Source organism: Balaenoptera ricei, chromosome 14 (assembly GCF_028023285.1).
Source record: "Balaenoptera ricei isolate mBalRic1 chromosome 14, mBalRic1.hap2, whole genome shotgun sequence".
NCBI classification, from domain to species: domain Eukaryota; kingdom Metazoa; phylum Chordata; class Mammalia; order Artiodactyla; family Balaenopteridae; genus Balaenoptera; species Balaenoptera ricei.
Genome location: NC_082652.1, coordinates 72216798 through 72228900, shown reverse-complemented (window position 1 = coordinate 72228900; position 12103 = coordinate 72216798). Strand labels below are relative to the sequence as shown.

Below are 12103 nucleotides of genomic sequence, written 5' to 3'. Positions count from 1 at the left end.
ATGTACCCTGAGTCATTGAGGTCATCTGCCCACCAACCAATGAGCTTCTAAAAAGATCATCAAATTCTCATCCTCTTAGATACTTAGTTGGTTTCACAACTAGCTTCTAACAGTTGCTTGTACTCACTTGCCCAATATGCCCTCTTTTTTTTCTTACAGATGACTCCAGCTTGATTTTGGTACCTTTTCTTGGAAACAGCTTCAATATTTTCTGATTCACAGCATGGCCATTTATACTTGGGAAATATAGCACCTCCTTACTGCTCCTCTCAGAGGTGTGAGGCCCGCTTACAACCTAGCCTCCTTATCAGGAAAAAAGGAAACCAAAAGATCAAAGAGTAAGAGAAGAGGAATGGGAGCCACAGGTAATAGTTTAGTGTAATGAATCCTCTTCATATAGTCTTTATGACATTTGGTGCTGAGAGTCCGCTTCTGGGGTTTAATCTGGTAATAAAATACATAGGTAGGCAGATACACTTTTGTGCTCTTAAGGGAGATTAATCAGTACCTATATTTCTTCAAAACACATGTACCCTAAGTTATGTGTGCATGTGTGTGTTTGGGAAGGGGGGCATCTGGAACACCGATTTTCTGAGATTAGCCCAAGAGGATGAGTCAGATTAAAAATATGTAATTCCTTTTAGGACCCCCATTATGGAACTGCATTTCTTGTCCTACCTTACTTCAGAAAATTAATGAACTTAGACTATTTCTATTCTTCTCCTTATATCATGACCTGACTTTAAAGACACTTTCTATAACATGCCCTAGAAATTTACTTGCCAAAACAATATCATCTAGTCCAATGGCACATGTTAGGCTATGAATCTGACTATACTACAAGTCAAATCACGTGAACATGACAATGTAATAATTCACCATTTAGTCACTTATTTAAGAACACCAATTATTATATTAGACATTTTGGGCTATGTAATATCTATATAGAATATACAACTATCAATAAGATATGGTCATTGCCCTTGGCTAATTTACAGTCATGGGGTGAAGGGATGTATTTTAGTTGACATTTGTTGGTTATTTTGGTTTTTGTTTGTTTTCGTTTTTGCTCGGAATCCATCCTTCCTTATTTTGGTAACCACTCCCACATTTTGCTACTACTCTTCCACATTATCAACTACAAAGTTGAAGAAGTGGATCCTGAGTCCCTTTAGTCTTGCAGAGGAGACTATCTTTCTGATCAAGATGATAAAAATCCAAGCTGAGCCCATCAGCCAGTCAGAGCAAAGTAGTTATTTCTGAGGCTTCAAGGAATGAGAAGCTCTCTGTCTCTCCTGGGGGTACTGCTAGGAGAAACCTTTCTTCCCTCTAGATCGTGAAAATATATGAGCTTAAATTGTTAGAGACACAAATCAAAACTACAATGAGGTGCCACCTTACACTGATCAGAATGACCATCATTAAAAAGTCTACAAATAACAAATGCTGGAGAGGGTGTGGAGAAAAGGAAACCCTCTTACACTGTTGGTGGGAATGTAAATTAGTGCAGCCACTCTGGAGAACAACATGGAGATTTCTTTAAAAACTAAAAATAGAGCTACTATATGATCCTGAAATCCCAATCCTGGGCATATATCAAGACAAAACTATAATTTGAAAAGATGCATGCACCCCAGTGCTCATAGCAGCACTATTTACAATAGCCAAGACATGGAAGTAATCTAAATGTCCACGGACAAATGAATGGATAAAGAAGATGTGATACATATATGCACAATGGGATACTACTCAGCCATTAAAAAAGAATGAAATAATGTCATTTGCAGCAACGTGGAAGGACCTAGAGATTATCATACTAAGTGAAGTAAGTCAGAAAGATAAAGACAAATATCATATGATAATATCACTTATATATGGAATCTAAAGTATGGCACAAATGAATTTATTTATGAAACAGAAATAGACTCACAGACATAGAAAATAAACTTATGGTTAACAGAGGGGAAAGGGAGTGGGGGAGGGATAAATTAGGAGTTTGGGATTAGCAGATACATAATATATAATATATATAGATAAAATAGATAAACAACAAGGTCCTACTATATAGCACAGGGAACTAGATTCAATATCCTGTAATAAACCATAATGGAAAAGAATATAAAAAATAATATGTATATACATGTATAACTGAAACACTTTGCTGTACGCCAGAAACTAACACAACACTGTAAATCAACTATACTTCAATAAAAAATATACATATATAAATGAGCTTTAATAGAGGTACTAATTTAGGAGAAATCTTGGCACTTCCATCAGATCCCTATGAGGAACCTGTGGTAGATGGAACAATTTCCCTCCTCTCTCCTCCAAAGATACCCACATCCTAATCCCTGGAACCTGTGAATATGTTACCTTACATGGAAAAATGGGTTTTCAGATGTGACAAAATTAAGGATCATGAGTCAGAGAGATTATCCTGGATTATCCCAGTGAACCCAATGTATCACAAGGGTTCTGAGAAAATGGAAGAGGGAGGCATAAAATCATAGAGAAGGAGATGTGATGAGGAAAGCAGGTGGTCAGGGCAGAGTGATGCCATTACTAGAAGGGATCATGGGCCAAGGAATGTGGCCTCTGAAAGATGAAGATGCCAAAAACCAGACTCTCCCCTGGATCCTGCAGAAGGAATAAAGCTCTACCGACACCTTGATTTTAGCCCTGTAAAACTGTACATACACACATACACACACACACACACACACACACACACACACACACACAAACACATGGCAAATTTAGTGGCTTAAGCAACACAAATGTATCCTCTTACAGCATAGAGGTCTGCCTGGAATGCAAGTAGCCCCAGCTGGAAAAAGTAAGAAAGGGATTCTCCCCAAGAACCTCCAAGAAGATTACAACCCTCTGGATACCTTAATTGTACCAGTGTAAGACCATTTACAGAATTTTGACCTCCAGAACCATAAGATAAGAAATGTGTGTTGTTTTAAGAAACTAATTGTGTAGTGACTTGTTAGAGCAGCAATAGAAAATAATACAGAAAATGAGAATGAAGCTGAAACTGTCAAATTAGAGGGAAAAGCTGGAAAGAAAGTGAATTCTTGGTGATACTGGAATAAGTTATTTTGTGTGAAGCCGGCCTGGACTTTGGATTTCTCAGTTACAGGAGACAATTAATTCTTTTATTATTTAATTCAGGTTAAGGAGGATGCCTACCTTTTATAACATAAAGAATCCTAACTAAACCAATTAAAAACAGTTGCTCTTTATTAAGTACATTCTCCTACCATGAAATGTATGGGTTTTATTCGGTTTCAGCTTTGCAACTAATTTTTGACTGGCAGAGGTAGAGGCCATCAGAAGTCTAACTCCAGGTGTGTGATGATATGAACAATGAAAAGAAGGTTTTGTTGTTATTATTAGTCAGCAAACCTTTCTCAACACTCACTGGATAGATAACTTAGTGGTTAAAAGGAAGGACAAGAAAGAGTTCTTGCTTTCAAGCAACGTCCTATCTAAACAAAGAAGTTAGACATATTTTATGGCCTAGAATTTAAAACTTTATGCATGTAATAGCAAAAAAAAAAAAAAAAATACTGCAGTAATTTAGATGAAGGGGGAAATGAGGTGGTCAGAGATAACTTCTTCGAAGTAATAGGACTCCAATGGGACTATTAACCAAACAAAGGATTTGAGGAGATTATGGATGTGTAAAGTTCTGGAAAATGAAATTAAATCAGCCGATAGGACAAGATAATTTGAGTAGGGGCACAGTAGGAGAAGAATCCCCAATAAGGACAGAGCCCTAGAGGGCTTATGAGCTAAAAATACCCAGAATTTCTGGTTTCAGATATTTTCTAAAGTGCAAAAATTACTTGCAAAAAGACATGGCTGGGTCACTTTTTCTAATCTTTAAAGAATAGGAGAGGAAATAGCCAAGTTTCCTTGATTTACATGAAAGTGAGCTGGAAATCAGTTCCAGGCAGGAGATAACAATTGATGATTAAATATATGATCTATAAATACTTAGGAAAGGATGTAAGATCACTAGGACCCAACATGGGTTCACTTAGAATAAATTATTACAGATTGAAGCAGCTGGAAAATGTCACAGACAAATCATACCTGGATTTCAGTGAGGGCTTTTACCACGTACTCATGACGTTGTTGTTAAATCCCTAAGTTAAAATCAGACCTAAACAACAATACGGTGTGGTAAATCCATAGTAACTATTACCGAGGTATTGTATTATTTGGTCAATGCTAATTCATGCCCATTTTGGAGGCTGTTCTCCTGTAACTTACCATAGGGCTCTGCTTCCCTTTGCCCCCATAGCAAATGTTTTTAATTGAGACTTGGGATAGAAATATTAACGTGCTTAACAAATTAACTGGTGACATAAAACTGGAAGGAATAACTAATATACTTGTGGATGAATTTAAAATTCAAAACGATCTCAGCAGGATAAAACAATGAAATTCATCTAAAAAATGAAAATGAAAAAGAATATTTGTAAAGGATTGTACTCCAACTCCACCCCCTATCCCGAAAAAAAAAAAATCCAATTCCGTAAATAAAGAATTGGAAAGAAGGGATTTGATTTCAACTGAGTGGAAAAAAAAAAAAAAAAAAAGGAGCATCTCAATTGACAGTAAGCTAGTTAGGAAAAAACTGTATGATGCATTCATTGAAAAATCAAGTGTCATATGACACCACATTAGACACAATGGTATACCCAAGCTAGGGGGGTTAAGTACCACTCTGCTCTGTGCCCAACAGTACACCCAGGGGGGTTCCCTGTTCAGAGGGAGCTTTAATCCAAAGTTGTATGCCCTTCCTCTTTATTTTTTAAATTACTTCTTCTTCCTTTATCCTATAAATGTGGGCACTTCCTACTGAGTTTAGAATTAAAGTTAGTATGAGTCCCAATAAGTACATATATTTATATATTTAATATTGTATTAACCCATATTAATTTTACATTAATAGAATGTATTACTGTAATAATATAATATTTGATATATATTTAATAATTTGGAAACTATTACAAGTGGTTAAAGTCCAAATAAACTTTATATAGCCTGAATAGAGAAACAAAACAAACGGCATTTTACGGTCATGTCAGGGGAATGAGAATGTGTGCCTTTCTGGGAAGAGGCTGGATTTCATGTGGATGGGAAGAGGAGCACGCAGCCATCACTTATATGCCTATTATGTGCCAGGCTTTAGTCCAGGCACTTTAAATGTTATCTCATTTAATCCTCATAAGAACCTTGTGATGTACTGCTCTTCCCATTCACAGATAAGGAGCCGAAAACTATGCAAGTTAAAACTGCCAGCCCAACATCACAGTTAATAAGTATAAGAGCTCAAACTGGAGCAGGCCCTACCCCGAGGACACCGAGGCCCCCCGCGCTGGGTGTGCTGCCTCCCAGCTGTGTACCAGGAAGTAAGGCCGCCATAACAGCCAGCTCCTTAGAGAGCACCATTTCTTCTCTGTAGAGAACAAGGCCTTCCTTGGGTATGGGTTGTATCTTTGTCTATCTCATGTATTGTAAAAATCCTAGCTAAATAACTCAAGAAGACAGTGCCCCGAACAAGTTCTGGTAATGCTGTGCTATGGGAAGTGATGAGGGAATTCACCCTCGGCTCTGGGAGACGTTGGCTCAAAACGCTCTATGGCAAACTTCTCCAAATGGCTGTGACGTCTGAACATTACAAACTGGGATGCATGTTCTTCACATCCTCCCGACCAATAGTCTCCAGCCCCTAGATGGCTGCCCACAGGGAGGGCATAGCTGGCTCCACCTCAATCATCTCTTCGACAAGGTATCTTCGGGAACTTGGGTAGTTTTTTCTATGATAGCCCATGGCAATGGAGGAAAAAGCCTTAACGATCTCCAAAATGGGAAAGGAACTTTCCATCTCAGAAAAGAGCAAAAGCAAGTTCTTTTGCAAGTAGAAAAGTGTCATTTTTGCAGTTGAATACTCTTGAAAATTGGTACTTTGGTACAACTCTATTCCCCCGAACTGAGGGAATTCTCCTTCTGAGGCTGGTAAAATGGCTGCAGAAATAGCCTATATGTTGCTACAGTGGTATGCTACAGAGGTTTAATTGAATAATTTCCTGTTTCTACTTCCACCATGTGAAGTATTGCAGAAGGACCAACTGCTGGCCTTGATCCATGAGAAAACCTGTGGTGTCTCTTCTTATGCAATGTGGGCTCTCTCAAGTACCCAGAACTGAGAGCTCTTAAGAAAAAGGAGAAGGAGACAAGTTCATTTCTTTGAGTGCAGTGGTAAAGGAGGCAAGGGGACCCTGAAAGCCAGAAAAGAAAGGCTGGGCCCTGTAAAGTCCAGGAAAAGTAACAGATAAGACAACAGGCGAGAAATTACACTCCTAAGCGGCTATAGGACAAAGGAGAATTGAAAAATGTATAGTATCATCATCATCAAAACCAATGAAAACATTAAAATCTAACCTTCCAGAGGGTGAGGAAGGAACATTTGTCCACTGATTTTTTTTTAACTAACATACGAAAACACAGGCACTTTAACTTCTACACACAATATTGCCTTTCATCATGAACTATGGACTGTATCTCCAAAAATCTTAACTAGTAGTGTGGGGTACTTTCATGCTTATTTCACAAAATGTGAAAATGTGATTTTTTTAGACATGGTTTTAAGTAATTTAAAATAAAAAGGCCAATGGAGCATTGGAGTTTAAAGTATTTTTTTCACCTATCAACTTGTCATCGGAAGGAAAAAATGCTTTAAAATATTTTCCTTGGGATATTTGACCTTTTCCCTGAAAAGGATGGAAACATTTTTGATGCCAATATTTTCTTAGGTTTTCAATTTAAAAAATAATAATAATAGGAGATGGGTTACCTGAAGACAGTACATCTATTCAATGAACTAAGGTATAGGCCTTAAGAATTATGCTGCAGAAAAAAATAAATCATGAGACTTTATAACATCTTAAGTGAAAAAGTTAAAAAAAACAGGTCCAAATTTCAAGTATTGTCTGATCTCTCTTTTCCAATGAATATGCCCCCTCGACCTCCCCACACACATATACAGTATTCCAGGAGGGTAGAAAGGGGATGGACTTAGGGATCAGCTGCACTTAAGTTCAACTCGAATCTAGGCACTGAAAGACTTCAGTCAGGTTTAAATCTCTGAGCCTCCATTTCCTCTCTGCAAAATAAAGACATAAATATGCTCTGAGCACCACTGTGCTTGCAGTTTACACTCTATACAAGCTCTTCTCAACACAGCCAGACCGCTTCTTTTAAATATAAGTCAGACCAAGTCACCCTGCTCAAATGAATGGATAAAGAAGAGGTGGCACATATATACAATGGAATATTACTCAGCCATAAAAAGAAACGAAATGGAGTTATTTGTAGTGAGGTGGATGGAGTTAGAGTCTGTCATACAGAGTGAAGTAAGTCAGAAAGAGAAAAAGAAATACAGTATGCTAACACATATATATGGAATCTAAGGGAAAAAAAAAAAAAGGTCATGAAGAACCTAGGGGCAAGATGGGAATAAAGACACAGACCTACTAGAGAATGGACTTGAGGATATGGGGAGGGGGAAGGGTAAGATGTGACAAAGTGTGAGAGTGGCATGGACATATATACACTACCAAATGTAAAATAGATAGCTAGTGGGAAGCAACCGCATAGCACAGGTAGATCAGCTCTGTGCTCTGTGACCACCTGGAGGGGTGGGATAGGGAGGGTGGGAGGGAGGGAGATGCAAGAGGGAGGAGATATGGGAACGTATGTATATGTATGGCTGATTCACTTTGTTATAGGGGAGAAACTAGCACACCATTGTAAAGCAATTATACTCCAATAAAGATGTTAAAAAAAAATAAAAAAACCTTTCTGTGGTTCTACATCTATTCATCTCACTCAAATTCAGTTCCGCCTGACTCAAAAGACCCGAAGAACCTACATTTCCCTTTTCCTTCACTGTCTGACACTGCCTCCTAGGTGCCCCTTCAGTAAGTCCAGGGCTCCAGTCGCTGGCCTCCTGCTGTTCCTGGTACACATGGGCACCCTGCCACCTCAGGGACTTTGCACGCATTTCCTCTCTCTGAGACACTGCTCCCCAGAATCTGGGGGCTTTCTCCCCAAACTCTTTAGGTCTCTGCTCAAACACCACTTTCTCAGGGAAGTCTCCTTTGACTGCCTTGCCTACAGAAGTGCCACAGGAATATAAATTTAAGGCAGAAAGTCAAGGGATCAGGAGACTCTTCTGTGTTCTCGAATTATGTTCTCTACCCCATCACTTTTTCTCACTTAGCCCTCAGATCTCAATTCAATCATTACTTCCTCAGAAAAACCATCACAGAGTAGATCAAATGCCCCTATGAGAGCCACTCATAGCCCATGTCCCTCTTCTTTACTGAACTTACCAAAGTGGTCATTTTGTATTTAATGTTGACTAATGTCAGTCTTTCTCACTAGACTGTGAGCAAGATGAAGATTCAGGTTTTTGCTCGCCATTGTTATTCCAGCACTGGTATAATGACTGGCCCATAACAAGTGCTCAGTGTGTATTTTTGAAGGAATGAACACACTGCTATTGCCCACAGTGGCTGCGGAATGACAGCATCTGATGATCTGGGATCCAGGGGCCCAGCCACCTTTTTATCTTGTCTCAGCAGACAGGTGACAGACCAACAACAGCCCAACTTGGAAAGAACGGCCCTAGCACAGCATACTGTGCTGCAGTTGTGTCCTGGCATCAAGTCTGGGCAGCTGGACTAAACCTCAGTGCAGTCCCAGTAAATAAGTAGAGGTCAAACTCATCACCAAAGATTGGACAGAGGACAGGAAGACAGAGATCGACCTCTGAGATCCAGTACAGGTGGGCCGATCCACACAAGAAAAACGTAAATGGTTACAGAAAATGGGATGCTTTTTAATGCAGCCATCAGAATTGTTTATGAAAGGTTATTCACTCTGTGGTAAAATTCTTATTATGTAAGTAAAAAGACAGAATCTATGACTATATCTGATTGCCACTAAATAGAAATTATGTAAAGAGAACAGAATTAGGATGAAGCATGGAAAAATGTTATTCATAGAGCTCCCTGAGAGACGAGGCTGTGAGTGGTACTTTTTTTTTCCTTCTCATTGTTCGGAACGATACACAATTAATGTGGACCACCATTAAAATCAGGAACATATAAAAAAGGAGTGGGCACCTGTTGCTTTTGCTGCATGCATCCACTTATCCTTCTTTGGACAGCTGAACGTCCATCTCTCTCTGAAGAGCAAAAGCTTCCTCGTCCTCATTTCGGGATGCTCTTTGGGTATGTTCCTAGCCACGGGGATGCCTGAGCAATGTGACTGTGGTCCGCCCAGGACAGAGGAGATGCACGGAAACTGTGCTGGGACACTGGGCAGAGCAGACCTGTGTGTTCCCATTGGACTTGAACCGAGAGGACTTCAGGCCTGGGGCTGCTGCCCTTTCCTTCAATGTGAGGGGGGCGTCTGGCTGAGGATGGAGGGAGAACAGAACTGAGAGAGAGGGAAAAGCAGAGTCCTGGTAACACATTCAGAGCCCCAATAAAGTTGAGGCAGAAAGTGGTCATAGGCCCAAACTTTCAAATTACTTGAGTTATCACATCCTTTTATTCAGCTTGGCTTGGGTCTTCTTGCAACCAATGAATTCACGAGTAACATGGGAAAATGTCCTTTTTCCCATGTGCCCAGGTGATGGGGACAGGGATGTGACATGCACAGGATGAGGCAAAAAGCAGCAGCTATGGCTCTGACTACCACGTGGTTTGGGTTTTCTGGGCAATATGAGAGATTGTGAGTTAGTCTATATTTGGCCACCATATTTGGATGGCCACCATATTTGGAAAGATTACAGTCCTATTTCCTGTATCGGTCAATATAGTGCTCACTGAATCAACAAACAACAAAGCTGCATGTGTTCTCCAAATATATGGTATTTCCATAAAGTCATCTTCCATATTTACAATAAGAAAATCCCCATGACTTATTTTGGCTAACGTGAATATAAAAACAACTTTTAGGGATGTCAATAAAATAGTTAAATTCCACCTATATAATCTGTTATTTTGGACACACAAGCATATTTTAAATGACACAAAGGATAAATGATACATTCACTTACAAATAATCTTTTCCACTCTCACGTTGTAGCAATTGTGTTTATACTCTTCACATGCATTCCTAACATCAGTGTCTGTGTATTTGATTCAGGGGAGTCAATTCTCACTCATGTTTACCACCGTTTTTCAGAGCACATCATTGTTGTCATTCTATTAAGTTGAGATGCAGCCATTTGAATCTATAGATGGGCCCATAAGTGGCCATCACCATAGCACTGGAGCAATTTCATTTTTCTATTCACTCTATAACTGTAGAAATGGTGTCTTCAAAGCATAACTGCTTTTGGTATTGCTTTCAGTAAAATGATTGTTAAAAGGCTTTTTTAGGATTATCTCAAATACTTACAATCTTGGGGTCATAGTCTCAGGAATAATTACTAACTCTGGTGCTATTTTTTTAACACCTTAAAAGAAAACGAATTAGGTCAGTGACCTGTTTAAACATACAAAACTGTCATTGATTGAGATCAGCTCAGACCTAATTTTTTTTGTCTGAAAAGTGCTTCATTATTTACAATCAAGTAATAGAGAAAATGTCCCTTAACATCTTCAAATACAGAGTAAGAGATAACTATCTTAGGAAAAAATAATCTTAGCTTGGGTGCATGTGATATTTGGGGGTATGATACTGAACAGCTTAAACATGATATGGGCCCTTACAGAGCTTAGAGTCTTTAGGGTGAAGCAAAAGTACAAATAGACAAGTGCAATTCAATGTGATAAACACTGTCTGATGGGCAGTATCATGTGCGGAGGAGGCACCGAAGAGGGACATTGTAAGTGGACTCCAGAAGGTCAGGGCATGCTGCCCTAAGAAAGGAAGAGTTAGGTGGCCTCTAAATAATGCATAACAATGAACAAGGAAAAAAATGTGTGTGTGTGTGTGTGTGTGTGTGTGTGAACATAAGGGGCTTAATAGTAGACTGCAGGTGGCCGGAAAGGGGCAGAATGTTCCAGGCAGAAGGAATAACATCTGCAAAGGCACAGGTGAAAGAAACACTGCATATTTTATGGTAGAAGCTCCATCCTTCTCCTAAAAGGTCAGCAGCAGTGTGTTTGTTTGTTTGTTGTTGATATTTAAATACTTCACTGTGATGAGAGCTACTGAGGACGCTGTTAGAAAAACAGAGACCCAACTTTTCAAGTCTCTAGCATTTTCCAGGACAATATGGCATTTCCCTGCCAGATGGAGAAAAACTAGAAATAAACAGCATTAGTGTTAAAGGCCATATTCATGATCATTTTAAAAGTGCATGGAATTCCAAGATGTGAAATTCATTTCAAAGAGCCAAGTTAGTGCAGCCTTGCCAGCTCCCCTATGGGGAAAGCCTCTTGGCTGAGAGACTGCCCCACCCCTGGCTCTGCCAGCAGGTCTGCACTGCTAATAGCTCAGGACATATCTGCTTAACAGGAGCTGAGACGTACTTTCTAAAACGGCACCCTCATTCAAAAATATAATATGAGCTTTTACTGTGTATAAGGAATGCTGTGAAATGGTACACAGGATACGAGATTGAATGCATCACCAAGTTCCTGCTGGCAATCAAGGAGTTTACAGTGTAGGAAGACAAAGACGTTGCTACATCATGAACACTTCAGAATCAGACACACATACACAGCATACAGTTATGTGCTCTCTTGAATTATTTTCTAATTCTTACAGCCATGAGACTTTAACATTGTATCAAGCTATGTAAAATAAAAACTTTAGAAATATGAGGAGACATAGAGGAAAACCCACAATGATATTGTGATAACCATCAAATTGTTTTTAGAGTTTGACAGATCAAATTGGTTTAACCAACTTGTGAAACGTAGAATTTAGAACCAAATGGGAAATGAAGAATGCATTAGTAGTTGGACTAACTACATGCAGAGCTTCTGTCCTGGAGCTCTTCATATTTTCTCTTCCTTAAGAAAGAATTGTTCTCAGAGTTGGGGGCAGACCAGAC

General features: G+C 39.2%; 1 protein-coding gene across 1 annotated transcript in view; it reads right to left on the bottom strand.

Annotated features, from left to right (window-relative positions):
- Positions 1-9303, bottom strand: part of DCC (DCC netrin 1 receptor) — a 1173736-nt gene extending 1164433 nt beyond the window's left edge. Inside the window, exons 1-2 of the mRNA XM_059893793.1 lie at positions 9213-9303; positions 7955-8196 (exon numbers count right to left, since the gene is read on the bottom strand). Coding sequence (XP_059749776.1) covers positions 7955-8196; positions 9213-9303 — 333 coding nt within the window. The remainder of the gene's footprint in view (positions 1-7954; positions 8197-9212) is intronic.
- Positions 9304-12103: the final 2800 nt, after the last annotated feature.